This window comes from Colius striatus, chromosome 3 (assembly GCF_028858725.1).
Source record: "Colius striatus isolate bColStr4 chromosome 3, bColStr4.1.hap1, whole genome shotgun sequence".
Taxonomy (NCBI): domain Eukaryota; kingdom Metazoa; phylum Chordata; class Aves; order Coliiformes; family Coliidae; genus Colius; species Colius striatus.
Window position 1 is genome coordinate 72,413,913 of NC_084761.1, and position 15,479 is coordinate 72,429,391.

A 15,479-nucleotide genomic window follows, 5' to 3' on the forward strand; every position below is an offset into this window, starting at 1 on the left:
CAGAGAAACAATTTAATGCAACATCAACTAAAACATACCCCCAAAAAAACAAAACATAACCAAAATGAAACAACACAGTAATGCATCAATGAAGAGTCCGACCAGCCTTTTTAAGAACACCTTCTTGCCACACCTCCCCTCTTCCCGGGCTCAGAGCCCTGATCCCGGGGTTTTTACCCTGTCCCCCCCTGAACGGTTCGGGGGGGCAGGCAGTGGGGGTTTCAGTTAGTCTGTTCCCAATAGCTTCTGCCGTTTGTCCCTCCTCAGGACGGGTGAACTCCACACCAGTCCTCCCTGCAAGTCCGTGGGGTAACTCACACGCATGGCAGCCCTGCACAGGCTGCTCCGACGCGCACTTATTCCAAAGGCTGCAGCTCCTCTTTGTCTCTCGTGTGGGGCTGCTCTGCGACGTGCAGGCTCTCCAACACGGCCTGGGCCATGGCCGTCTCCCCACACAGTCCCTCGCCCGTTTGGGCTCACTCACATGGAGGTGCTGGTAACTCTTGGTCCTGCCATGGATCTCCATAGCTTGCATTCTCGCCACGGCTTGCAGAGGAGTCTCTGGTCTATCGTTTCTCCTTCCTTCCTCCTTCTCTGGCTGAAGGGTCCGCGTGGTCGCCTCCATCTTGTATCACTCATACACCTCCTGCCAGCACTTCAAATTCCCGTCCCCTGAATAGTGATCGCAGAGGCGCCAGATTGGCCCAGCCAGGCCGGAGGTGGGTGTGAACCCAGGAGCCGGGGGAGAGTCCGCAAACTCTTTACCGGGTCTTCACTGCAACCTGCTCTCCCTGTTACTAAGCCAAAAGCTGCTCCTTGCTAAACCAGAACACCCTCCTTGTTGGTTCCTCAGTCATCTGTGACGGGAAGTTGACATCAACATACTGTAGGAACCTCCTGGACTGTGTGCGCTTGGCTATGTGGCTTTGCCAGCAAATATCAGGGTGGTTGAAATCCCCCATGAGGACCAGGGTTTGTGAGGTGGCTCTCAGCTGTTTGTAGAAGGCCTCATCCACTTCCTCCTCCTGATCAGGTTGCCTATAGCAAACTCCCACAACAGCATCACCTACATTACACTGCCCCTTAATTTTCACCCCCAAACATAAGTGCAAGCAGACCCAAAACATATTAAATAAAAGCTGTGTGGTAACAAAATGTGAAAGAGGTGGCAATAGGTAGCTTTGAGGGAGAAAGAGTGTAGATTTACTAAACTTAGCTTCCTATTTCTTTTAGTGCTTCCATTAGTGGGATCTTGCTAATGGGAAATGTTAAATATTTAATATCTGACATTTCTATAATGTCTATGTAATGCAGTAAAGATTAAGTATTTTACAGTGCATTTCAATTTAAAGAGTGAAAGTGCTTTTAGGTCTGTTACAGGGGAAGCTGTCAGTGAACCTTGTATTTAGATTGCATATTACATTCAACTATAATAGATTTTTGCAACTTGTTTGCAGCAAGCTAGGTATGAAAATCTCGATATCTGAGCAGTGCCTTTTGTTCATCCTCTGGGAACCTACTGAACTGTGACAAGCTCCCTGTTGCACTTCCCAAGTTAAGCAGGTGTGCCAAAACCACTGAGCAGTTTCCACAGCTTTGACAATCTTGATTTTCAGTGAGACTTGGTAGTGTTATCAGAGAGGTGATGCAAGGTCTCATGAATACAGACTGTTCTGGTGCATTCCCACAAAGGAGTGCAGTAAAAAACAGGCATTCCTGCTCCATCTCTGTCCTTTCGATCTGTTTCTTCTGTTCTTTTCCCTAGAAGTCATAGTGTTGTCTCCCCGTGGAACATGGTGTTCTTCATTTCTATAGGATATTTACTGAAAAATTCCAGCCTTAGTTTTGAGTGCAGTGTATATCTGTGTAATTTAGAAGCCTTTAAAACCCTTTCTAATAATATAGCATAACATTTTTAGTTTTAGTATGCAATACAAATTGTTACAAGGACAGTAATTTCATTCCTTTCTTTTACTGGAATATATGTGTTTTGTTAACATTGGAACTGATTTACATGGATTGCGTACCTTCTGTATAATTAATAGTCAGTGTCCATTTGTGAAGATATGTTGTGTGACTTGTCAGTGTTACTGCTATCAGTCAGATGCACTTTGTTTGACTTGAAGCCCATAGTAATTCCCTGAAATAGGCTGGATGGGTAATATGAGTAATAGAGGAATGGTTAAGTCTATATTCATTTGATTCAAATTGAAAGAAAACTACTTCCAGGCATTTTTTGACCTTTCAGTAGTATGTAAATTAATCTGCAGATTATATATATTGCTATATATTCCTGTTTATCTAATTAAAAGGTAGGCAATAAATGAATATGTGTCTTCCTAGTGCATTTGTTTCATCTTGATAATATAGGTAGCTAGTGAACGGTCTTAACTGAAAGGAGCGGTACAGCATTTTAACTATTCCATGTATATATGCAGGTATATAATTGCCACATGACCACAGCTTTTGTGAATGTTTAGTCATAGTGCATGGATGTAACATTTGCTTTCGTAAAATTTTAATGGAGTTCAGTAAGTAGACAGGTCTCATTTTTTAATATAGAATGGAGGTTGCTAGGACAGAGATTCTGTTAATGTTCTTGACACTGAGATGTATCAATTAACATGACTAAACATGTCTTAGAAATACTAGTACCGTAATTTGAAAATGAAAAAAAAATCAGGAATTACATTTTTTGTTTCAAAACAGGAAAAGGCTAACAGTAAGAGGATGCCTATTTCTGTGTTTATGGGTTTGATTCATGGCTTGAATTTTTATGTATGGGTGATGTGTTAATGCCTCTCTTTACATGTTTGCTAGCTTACACTCTTTACTATCATAAAATGAAATGTTGACATTTTCAATAAGGATCTGTGTCTTTTGACACCAGAATGTACTTGGATTTTTATAAAGTACTTTAAATAGTGTTCAATATTTTATCAGTTTCTTTGTCACCTGTTGTGCATTTAGTTTCACTTGTTTGTTTTTTTTCCTAACGTTGTGATTTTTAATTCACTCACCATAGAGCTGATAAAACCGATGATGAAGATGATGAAGATTTAACAGTGAATAAAACATGGGTCCTTGCACCAAAGATTCATGGTGGAGATGTAACTCACATACTGGACTCCTTACTTCAAGGATATGACAATAAGCTTCGACCAGATATTGGAGGTAAGCCTGCAAAATAATTCAGTATATAGAGAATGTGAAGCAGAGGTGGTGTGCATTTTGTCAGAGATGGCAAAAATCCATTAAATATCTTTTAAAAAATTTAATATAGTAAGCTAAATGTAGCAGCAATAAAATGCAATTTTTTTTTAACTGGAAAAATAACATTCTATACAATAGTAGATTTATTATGTTCTGTTTGCAGTCTCATTTCTTTTGTAAATTTTTTTTTTTAGACAGTGGAGAACCTATAATAAGTAATTAAAAGACTATTATAGCTTTACTTGTTTAAGTGTAATCTGACAGAAAAAATTGTAAATATCAAACAGCCATGGTTATTTAAAAATTTGATCTTGAGACTGGAGGAGTTTACTAAAGACTTATTCTTAGATATTTTTCTCTTACTGTAGAAATTGCATTGTACATGTGTATGGTGAGCAAATTTAACATAACCCAGTTCTCCTCTTCCTTTAGTTCATATTTTGAAAAACATTGTAAGAATCTGAAAATACAACTTAGAACTGTGTTTTTCTAAATGAATGTAGGAAGGAAGACTACATTACTAGGTCAAACCTTGTAGGAAAGCAATTTCGTCTTTCAATCGTCAAAGCAGCAAAATAGCATGTAACTGTTAAATGTAAAGATTTGGAAGAATCTTGTTTTGAAAACATGAAATATGTGGAATCTTTCCAGTTCTTGCCTACTGCATGCATGCTGCATCAAACTAAGAAAAATAATTTAGTTTCTCTGACTTTGTTTCCTGAACTGTGAAGGGAGAGGTGGAGGACACAATTATTTGTTAAATGCTTGGTATTCCCTATCAAAGGAATGCCATATAAGTCTGTAAACTGTTTATATGATAAACAATACAAGAATCTAGACTTATTTCATTTATGTAGAAAAACAGAGAGATTCAGTCTCAAACCAAGTATTTTCTTTTGAAAGCTGCTGACAAATTGTTTTCTTCCCCAAATTTCTTAGTTCTGTGTTATTGTTGACTATTATTCTGAAGATTTTTCTGTCACTATCATAATAATTCACATGTGAATCTTACGAAGTTTGTCATAGGTCTTTGCCTTCACATTCATTTAATTGAGTTACTGCAAACATTTAGACAAGAAAGGTCTTCCAGCATATTTTTCCTTAAATTCTCAATGTGTGACAGATGTATAATGTTACTTATTTTTCTCCCTGACTGCTGGATGCAACAGACAGCGAAGAGATGAGGGAATAAATTGTCTCTATTGGTATTTCTTTTAATGATTACCTGATAGGTGGGATTGAAAGAAAAGAGAATTGTACTTCCCTCTCCTCATAAAACTTTGAAATAAATGAAGAGAAATTAGAAGACAAGAAGTTTATTCTGACATGTCAAATGGTTTTAGATGGGCACAGAATAATTTCAGTGTACTGCTTACCTTCACTTTCCTGGTTATGTATTGAGTCATGATAGGACAAGAACACTGCCTTTTTGTGAGTAATGCAGTGTGCAGCTGTTTGGATTTCAAATATCAGTTCCTGAAAGAAGACATTTTGTTCTAGCTTCTCTCACATAAATGTTCCCTTCCTTTTTCTTCTTTGCTCTCTTGATGCATTACTTTTGCACCATTCTGACCTTCGCTATCTGGAGCCTGCCTCCATCTAATACATTGAAACCTAAGGTTAGTGAATAATAAGCTGGAGTAGTGAGAATAGGAGATATTTGAGAGTATTCACTTTGTTGCCAGAAGAACAAATGTTAAGAATGACTTCCTTCTAGGTGGTTGAGAAGTTGCAGTCTTCTGCCACAAGGCAGAAATTTTGGACAATTTAAGATGAAATTTCCAACTCAAGGTGAAGGCACCATATAGTGTCCAGCTGTATGGGAACTGCAGCAGATATTTAACAGATAGAAAAACAAGATCAGGCTGTAGTGCATTCGTCTTAGTCTACTAAGATACAATCTGGTGTCAAATTCTACATCTTAAGAAATAACAGTACTTATTCAACAAGGTTATTAAACTGGAATTCTAATTATCTTTCAAAACAATAATATCTCACAGAATATTTTTACTATTGAATTACAATGCTCAGTTACAATACCAACATTTTTTTTCTTGTGAACCTGGACTTTTAGGGTTTGAATACCAGAGCAGAATTTTGTTTTCTTCCTGATGTTGACACAGAATTTCAGCATCTCAGAGTGAGATAAGGGGTTTCATTGTTAAACATGCAGTTAGCTGAGGGAGAAGATAAAGGAGAGACAAGTGAAAATTGAAACATCAGAGGCAATACTGGAATTTAATAAGAGTAAAACACACTCTGTCATTTTCTTTTTGTCTCATTCAAATATCTATGAGTTGTAGAAATTCATTAAATGTTACCCTTTTCTATGTTTATTAATCTTACTAATCTTTAACTCAATTTATGTAATAAGATGTTTGAGAGTGTTCAGGTGTTTGGAGCATAAAGGAACTAGTATTACCAGATGAAGTATCTTATCTATAGTATAAATCTCTTTAATTACAGATACAACCTTGGACTGTTGATATGTTAATAAAGCAGTATTATTCTCAATGTAACATTACCTCCTGATTTTTTAATGTATTTTAGCTTCAGTCCCACATAGAACTGGCTGTTGTTTTTCAACTTTCCTTTTTCAAGGAAAGAATTTTGACTGTATACTGTTCTATCGCTACGAGATTAAAGACAGTGATATATTAATACTAGCCTATCAATGTACAGCACATTTTTTCCAGCTATGTGTTATATCCAATGTTATGTATTATATGGGTGAAACACAACCAATCAATCTGAAAATCCCAGCAGTGCTACAAGCCTGGGGAGGAGTGGCTGGAAGCTGCCAGAGAGAGAGAGAGACCTGGGAGTGTTGGTTGACAGTAGCTGAACATGAGCCAGCAGTGTGTCCAGGTGGCCAAGAAGGCCAAGGGCATCCTGACCTGTATCAGCAACATTGTTGTCAGCAGGAGTAGGGAGGGGATCATTCCCCTGTACTCGGTGCTGGTGAGGCTTCACGTTGAATACTGGGTCCAGTTTGGGCCCCTCTCTACAAGAAGGACATTGAGGTGCTGGAAAGGATGCAGAGATGGGCTACCAAGCCAGTAAAGGATTTGGAGCACATCTCTTATGAGGAACAGCTGAGGGATCTGGGGCTGTTTAGCCTGGAGAAAAGAAGGCTCAGGAGAACCTTATCACTCTCTACAACTACCTGAAAGGAAATTATAGTGAGGCTGGGATTGTTCTGTTCTCCCTAGTAACAAGCAATAGAAAAGAGGAAATGTCCTCAAGTTGCGCCAGGGGAGGTTCAGGCTAGATATGGGGAGGAATTTATTTATTGAAAGGGTTGTCAGGCACTGGAATGGGCTGTCCACGAAGATGGTGGAGTCATCGTCCCTGGAGGTGTTTTAAGAGACGGTTGCATGTTGCACTTAGGGAAATGATCTAGTGGTTGATAGGGCTCGGAAAAAGGCTGGACTCGATGATCTTAAAGGTCTCTTCCAGCTGAAACAATTCTATGATTCTATAATTCTATTCTATGAAATTTTAATTAAAAATAGGAAATAATAATGTCTACAACTCTAATGGAGTGTTTTCAATCAACAGTTTGAGGAAAGTCAACATTGATACAATTTTTAAGAATTATGAGAATGATTGCTCATGGACATAGAGAAACTGGATGTCTTGAGAAATTTGGATAGTTGTAATTGGCCTATATGCAGGGGATGAGTAAGTACTTGCATCTCAGTGCTCTAATGTGAAAAATCTTGTACTCAGGAGTATAAAGGATACTAGAAAAAAAAGTGGACCTCCAAGAGACTAATAGAAACACCTAATTTAAAAAAGATAAGGATATTAGGGGGATATTCCTTTGAACAGCTCTCTTAGTGCAGCATTGATAAAAGGATGATTTAGGCTGGGAAGTAATAAGCCTGAAAAAGCAGGATAATATCAAGTAGAGGTAGAGAGATATGTATTCTGAAATGAAGAATATTTTTCAAGAATTGAAGGAAATTTAAATACAAGAGCAGATGCAGTGAATGTTAAAGGTACTGGATGTATGCACTACAGACAAAAATACGGAAATATTAAAAAGTAGTGGGGTGGGAATATTTGCTAAAGGTGAGTTTCTTTTAAATAAAAAATAAAAGAAGAAATGTGGAGAACTTTCAGAACAATCACTTTGAAATAGGTCTTCATAAATGGAGCTGGAGGCTGTAGACACTTGAAGTAGAATTTTAAATCTAGATAGCCATACAGGTAATACACAGATAACTGGTTGCTATCTGAGAATTGTGTTGTTCCATTAAAAACTATTATAAATTGAAGGCCTCTGTTATTTCTGAATGCAATAGTCACCTAATTTATTAACTGAATAACTGCTTTATCACCAAGAGATGCTTCTTTAGGCAATTAATGAGGAGTTATGCAAAACGTGCTCAAAGAAAATAAGCCTGGATGAAATTATTAGAGGTAGCCTTAGTTTAAATTAGCTAAGATGATATATTCAGGTTTCATTTTTGTTTGTTTTTCCTTTTTTAAAGTGATATATTTTAGACCTTCATTCTAAAATGGGGAATTGTAGTAACCTACAGGAAATGGTTAGTGAATTTAGATGGGCTAACATGCTTTTGGGTAATGATGAGGATTGGACTAATGAAAATGGAGTAATATTAAGCAATAAAAAGTGCAATTTTGTGCACTTTTAGAATAATGATAATTTCTATCAGGAGATGGGGCTTTATAAAATAGAAATAACTGATAAGGAGAGCTCTTCAGTGTAGCAGGCAGAGATATTTCACGTATCAAAAGCTGAAAATTGGTCCTGGATAAATACAGGATAAAAAAGAGGCACTTTTGATAGTGAGAGGAATTACTAAAATAATTTGGCAGTGGTTCATGCAGATTTTTATTCACTGTGATTTTTCTAATCAAGAGTAAGCATTTTTCAAAACACAGATTTTTAACTCAAACTGAGGTTCAGAATATGCCTGTGCATTGTGTTTATGTGGCAAGGTTTTGGTAGCAAGGAAGCCACAGGGATGGTTTTTGGGAGAAGCTGTTAGAAGCTTCCCCCACATCTGATAGAGTCAATGTCACTAAACTCCAAGCTGGACCCACCACTGCCCAAGGCTGAGCCCATCAGTGACAGCAGTAGCACCTCAGTGATAATGAATTTAAGAAGAGGAAAAAGCAACAGCAGTGAGAATTTGTAAGAGAAACAACTTTGCAGACACCCATACCAGTGAAGAAGGAGGAAGTGCTGCAGGTGACGGAAAAGAGATTCCCCTGTAGCCCGTGGTACATGATGAGACATGCTCTGCCTCTGCAGCCGTGGAAGCCACTGGGGAACAGGGCCCCACGCCGGAGTGGATGGATGCTCCCAGAGGAGGCTGTGACCCTGTGGAAAGCCTACCCTGAAACAGATTGCTGACAGGACCTGTGACCCTATGGGGAACCCACATTGGAGTAGTCTGTTCCTGAAGAGCTGCACCCCGTGGGAGACCCATGCTAGGGCAGTTCGTGAAGGACTACATCCTGTGGGAAGACTTGTGTTGGAGAAGTTTGTAGAGGACTGTCTCCCGTGGGAGGAACCCAATGCTGCAGGAAACAATGTGAGGAGTCCTCCTTGTGAGGAGGAAGGAGCAGCAGAGACTATCTGTGATGAACTGACCACAAACCGTGCCACTGCAGGGCAGGAGGGAGATAATTTGAGAATGAAAGAAGGGAGGGGTGGGGGGAAGGTGTTCTAAGATTTAGTTTATTTTTTTTCTCATTATTCTAGTTTGATTGTCAATAAATGAAACTTATTTACTTCAAGTCTGATCTGTTTTGATTGTGATGGTAATTGCTGAGTGATCTCCCTGTCCTTATCTTGACCCATGAGCCTTTCATTATCTTTTCTCCCTTTGTCCAGGTGAGGAGGGGGAGTGATAGAGGGACTTTGGTGGATACCTGGCATCCAGCTAAGGTCAACTCAGCACAGCCTGGGAGTTATGCAGCATTATCTCTTACTGGAAGGATAGTGATCTATACACGTGGAGAGAGCCTTCTTGCTTGCTAGGGAGTTAATTCTTGCTCTTGAATTCTAGGCACAACAGTCATTTACTTACATTATTTTTTTCTTGGGACAAGCCTCTCCTTAGCCATATGCATATGTAGGATGATGTTTAACACCAGTTAAACCTTTTAAACCAGAAGAAGAGAAGTTTAGTCTAGTGAAGAAAAGTTGTCAGAGCAGGAAATCAGAAAATGTGAGTAGCTCTCTCCAGACTGGGCTTAGCAAACAAGTTCTCTGTGTGCTTTAGCTATATTAGGAGATTCTGGATTGTCCTTTGGGCATCTCTTCCCTCTCTCTTTGTTGAGCATGCAGTCTTCTGTCCTATCACTTTCTTACTTCACCTCTTTGGCTAATGTCTTTGAACATAAATATTTAAAGTGTGAAAGCCCTTTCTCCTCTTCCTCAGAAGTCCTCTGCACTTCACACAGGATGTGTTAAATAGCCTTCTTCCTACTTGTAGTGTTTTCAAGGCTAATACCAAATTTTTAAAGTAGGAAACATTCACAGGGGAAAAATCTTCTCAAACCATCTTTAACTGCTAGGTCTTTTTGCAAAGAAAATAAATAATGGTAATTGTATGGATGTCACCTTAGGATTGAGAATGTATTTTCCTCCAGCATTTGTCATTTTCATGGACTCCTATCACTTCTAGTTCAAGAATACGAGAAGAATGGATTCTTTGTTCTAATTCACAGAATTACTTCGCTCTGTACGATACAGAAGGACTGAGGTAGCAAAACAGCCTCTTCAGTCTTCAGTTGGATCTGTTTCTCTGGATCATTTGGGTCAATTAAAAAAATTCAACAAAGACAGATTTTCAGACTCTTAATTAACTGGCTCTTAATAGCTCTAATAATCTTACTCAGAGCAGTATGGAAAAGGCAAATTGAACTTCATAGCACATTACAGGAGAGCCCTTGTGGCAGATCAAGTACTGCTTGCTGCAAGCTGGAATTTCATAAAATTGACACAACTCGCATTAAAAGCTGGCTTGTTGACAGATCTCAGAATTTAGTTGTTAGTAAGGAAATATCAGTAGTTGGGCTGTATATAGTGGGATCTCATAGGAAAGTCTTGTTCAAGAATAAAGACATTTTGAATTATTTGAGCAACGAATTTTTGTAGTAAAGTTGGCAGATGGTACAAAGATTTTTGCAAAGGAAGAGGCCATGTCTGCAGAGTAATCAGCTCCTTCAGTAAAACTGGAGGCAAAAAAATCGAGAGGGGAAAAAAAGAGAAGAGATGAGGGGGAGGAAGCCTGTGGGTCCTGTCTCAAAGTGAGAGGTTCTGCATAGTAAAATGTTATTTAGAGGAAAACTTAGATATTTTGTATAATATGAGATCTTAGCTATGCATCCCAAGGACATTGTCCTGTTTTCAGTAGTCCCCTTTTGAAAAGGAACACAAGTAGAAATGTTCGTTGATAACACTGTTACAAAAATTCCAGTTTGCGGTGTTCATATTTTAAGATGGATCTGGGAACAATGGAGCAAGTTTAGAAGTTAACACTGAACAAATTATCTGCATGTTACATCTACAGTGTACTGAAGGCAAGTTTCAGAGGTGAGCTTAACTGCTGTGGGTAGATGCCTGCATGTGAAGAAGAGGTTTGATATAGCACTGGCATACTAAGCAGTGCTGGAAGTTGGAGTCAAAGACTTGAACCTCAGAACAAAACAAGATTTCCTAACACTAAGAAGAATTAAACATTTCCTACTAATATGATGAAAAAAAAATAGTGGAATCAGCATAGCTTGAGCATTGAAGCAAGATACATTTTCATCTACCTCCTTGTATTCTAGTCTAGCAGCAAATCTACTATTGGATAGATAAATAGGGTTGCAAAATAAAAGGAAAAGGATATCTGTGAGATGTGGTGTATGTAAAATGTTATATATATGTGTATATAAACACAACATTATATACTATTTTAACTCTGATTTTACAGTCTGAGGATATGAGTACCTTCATTTCCCCCTTTCTTTATGAGTTCTGCAGATACTGGAAACATTTGCAACTCAGGAAGTACTATTTTTTTCCTCCATGGGAAATAAATGGGTTTTCAGAGTCTGTTGAAACTTTCATGCCGGGGACAGGATGGTGATCAAGTGACTCCCTGCTCTGTGTTCATACAGAAAATCCTTTGTGCAGCCTCACTGGTATGTGTTGCTGTCTGACTCAGGGTCACAACTGTAATCGGATTTGGAGTCAGGGAGAATTTCTTCCCAAATGAGATTGGCAGAGAAAAGGTATTTTAGGATATTTAGGAAATGTATCTTACCTGTCATTGTAGTGGGCAAGCATCTTAATTATACCCTGATTCTTTTTGTATGTCAGTTCGAGCTTTAGATTTTAGAGATTTGAAAAATCCTCTTACTTAAGATTTTAGGTTTATCATAGAACACTTGGGTGATCTCTGATCTGGCAGTATAAAGAAATCAAATCTAGTGACTTATAGTCCCTCTCCTATGAAATAAAAATCTTGCTTTGTTTATACTGTCCATCTTTTGCACCTTGAGATAGACAGAGATGCTTTATTTTAATGTGCCAGGTCATGAAAGAAAGACTATCAGAGCTTTATTATTAACCCTCTTCATCCCACTAGGGTCTAGGACATATGTCCCCATTCTGGCTCTCCAGAACAAGCTAGAAGAAAAGGCTTGGTAAATTGAAGTTAAAATGCATTCTTACCTCTTCGGTGTGTACTTTTTTCCCCTTAAAAATGATTTATCGATATCGCATGTACATCAGATGTGACTTTCGTGAGAAGTAACTTGGAATTTGTTCCCTTCTGTAAGTTCAGAAAGTAAGAAAGTGTATTCTCTAAGGGAATATATTTTAAAAACAGTTAACTTTTTTCACCCCAGTAAGAGTGGTTTCACTGTGTTTTTTAAAGAAAAATAAATTTGAACGTGTTTAACTTTTAATTCACTTTCACTTGAGGAACTTTTAATTCTATGTTTGAAGCAGTGTATTAATCAAGCTGATGAAAGGACATTAGTAATTTTAAGACGTGCTATAGTTGCATGAACTGAAGAAATCTGTAGTGAAATTTTATTTTCATTACACTTTTTCGGTAGCAATCAACAGAAAGCACTACATATTGATTCCTTACCTCTGGTAAACACATTTGCTGTTAGATCTCATGGTTTGTTGGGCTAGGAATTTTTTTCCAAACGTTTTTTTTTTCTATTTATGATTAAATATTTATGTTGGAAGACAGGATTTTTTGTTTCTGTGTGGTTTTTTTTCCCCTACCTTTATCTTTTTCTACCTTTTTATCTATCTTATAACTGCTCAGAAAGCATAGGTGGGGATTGCATTATGAAGTAAAAATACATGTTGATAATTCTAACAATTCATTTGGAATATGAGGTCATATATGATCCTTCACATAGGGAACAATCCAGAGTTTTAATTATTCTGAATCTAAGAAAGGAATACCAGACTTCTTGTTTTAGTAAATAAATTATACTAACAATGTATAAAATTAATTAAATATATAATTATTATGGTTACTGTTTTGTTTAGTGAGAACTACGGTAATTGAAACAGATGTCTATGTTAACAGCATTGGCCCAGTTGACCCAATCAATATGGTAAGTTCTGATCATGGATGGAAAAAAAATACCTGAATGATGCTATGGATTAATGTTATGAAATAATTCTCACCTTATACAAATAAACGTCTTTATTTCTTACTGTATATTCTTATGCAGTTAGATGTGATTCTGATTATTGCAGAAACATACTTAGACTCCCTCTATATGAAGTTGTTGTAATTTTAAACATATATTTATTATTTAAAAAAATGAGACCAGACAGAGGAAATTGTATCAGGTCCTTATTTTGGTTTGTGTTGAATATTTTCACTATGTTTATTTCTATCTAGTTTGTTTCTGGCTCAGTATAATTTCTTGATTACAGTTTCTTCAGATTTTAAGAAATATCACAATTGACCTACTGTTTGTGAATGAAACTATTTTTTTCAAATTAATAGAAACAAAATATTGAAATGAATTCTTTTGACCTCCTTTTACTATGTCTTATTTAGTCTTGCATGTTCTTTTCTCTGTGTATGTGTGTGTACACATAGCCAGTTTCCTTAGAAGTTAAGCTCATCTAGTTTCTGGTAGACCTGTTGAGATCTGACCTCTCTATTTGGTACAAACACTGAAATAGCAGCACTTAGGAGGAAGCTGAATCTTTTTGTAAATCACTTGGATTTTCTGTTATGATGTGCCTAAGGACACTATGACCTTCTTAAAAGAGCAGTTGTTTTCACAGGGTTTGGACTCCAGGAACTTGGACCATATGAGCTTCTAACACTGGTACATCAAAGCTATGTGAAAATAAATAAAACCCTGTATGAGCAAATGATTTGAAAGTGTTTAACTTTGATTACTGTTTCCAAAAAATATATTTTTAATGAGGGAAACAACATTCTCAGTGAAAAAAAATTACGGATGTGACTGTAAGCTCTCTTTATGTGACCTGTTGCTTTTGTTAGGAAGGCCTTTTTCCTGGAGTTAATATTGTTTGATATTGTTAACCAATAATAAAAAAAAATACTTCAATTTCAAAGGCTGTCCTTAGCCCTTCATTTGGTCAGTTAATCTGAGAACATGTGTCTGTGACTCCTCATTGAAATACTCATTTGCCAGATATGTTATTTCACTTTGACAAATGATATCTTTAACTATTTAGCTTGAATTCAATATGGCATGATATAGAGAGCATTTTTCCTGATAATGATGCTGAAGCAGCATATCAAGTGTGTACGTTTGTCTGATAGTTTCAGAGGACATATATTATGAGAGGAAACATTTATTTTTAGAATTCATTTTTCTCTTGCTATCTGATAGACTTTCACTTTCATAAGAGGAGTGCTTTAAGTGTATGTATGACATTCATTAGAATTTGATTTTGAATGCAGTTGTGTTTTGACTTTCACTATTTAATAAAGATCTACACAAAATTTTAGACAATATAGACACCCCACACTTAAAAGAGGTTTTTCTACAGCACGTGATCTCTTTACGCATCTGCAACATGAATAATAATTTTTAACAAGTGTCTGGATCAGCAGCATATTTAGGTTTCTAGTACTCATTAAGTCCTGTCTTCTAGAGATAACCTCTGTTATGTATCATGAATCTGCTTCTGCAGTTGGATTGGACTAGATGATCTCTAAAGGTCCCTTCCAACCCTACCATTCTATGATTCTATGATTCTATGCAGTAATCACATAAAATGCAGCTAAGTGCATTTCTACGGCCAAGATCTAAATCCTCTGCAGTGACCTAGGGGTTTCTTAGCAGAATTTAGACATGAGATGAGTGTTTAGAGCCTGATTTTCCTCTAAGTAGAAGCTCATTCAGTTGAGCACTTAAGGTAAATGTCCTAGGCTCATACTATCTTTCCTTCCAAGCTAGGACCAAGGTGGAAAAAAGCTAACTGTGTTTAGTAGTAAAAGCATCAGGATCTGATATATGGTCTTTGTGTAGAAATGCGTGTTGATCCATGTTGCCTATGGGCCTCACTAGTTTTCTCTGCCCTGTATTCTTCTCACAAACTCTATGTGTTCATAAATACATAATGTTTTTGTTATTGATGCCCAAGGGAGAACTATGACGGTGCCACAGCTTTTGTGGTTTGAGAAGACCATGCAAGTGTGCATTTCAGTGGGTTGGGAGATGCATAGCAGTCCTCCAAGACATTTACCTTCCTTTCAGTAAGAGAATACCCAATCTTGTAATTTCTGTTTGATAAAAACTCTCATAACAATTAAAGACTGCTGCCTCAGATGAGAGGAATTTTTTGAGAAGGAATACAGGAGCAGTTCCTTAAGTATGAAGCAGTATTGTATCACTATGTCAAAAATGAAAAGCAAAGTGAAAAGTTGGTATTTTCTGTGTCCTTAATGTCTGTTTCAAGTTTCATGTAGTAAATAGTGGAACAATACTCCAATAACAAAAATGGGGAAAGGGTCATAGAGAGGCAGATTGTTTCTATAGAGATGCATAGATACCATGACTGATAGGTTAAAAAATAGCCAAAAGAAAATGCTGTGTCTCTGTCTGTGTATAAGTCTATATCCATATGTTTGCAGAAACAAAATTGTATTTTAAAATTCCTTTGCTTTTTCATGTATTTCTAAGTCATGAGTTAACATTCTGAAACCTTATTGTGTCATTGCCATTTTAGTGTGTTTGAGGACTACGTATTTTTTTTTTCTTCCCTTGCTGTG

General features: G+C 37.2%; 1 protein-coding gene across 1 annotated transcript in view; it reads left to right on the forward strand.

Annotated features, from left to right (window-relative positions):
• Positions 1-15,479, forward strand: part of GABRG1 (gamma-aminobutyric acid type A receptor subunit gamma1) — a 60,072-nt gene that overhangs the window by 18,421 nt on the left and 26,172 nt on the right. Inside the window, exons 2-3 of the mRNA XM_061992710.1 lie at positions 3,026-3,174; positions 12,761-12,828. Of these exons, the coding sequence (XP_061848694.1) occupies positions 3,026-3,174; positions 12,761-12,828 (217 nt within the window). The remainder of the gene's footprint in view (positions 1-3,025; positions 3,175-12,760; positions 12,829-15,479) is intronic.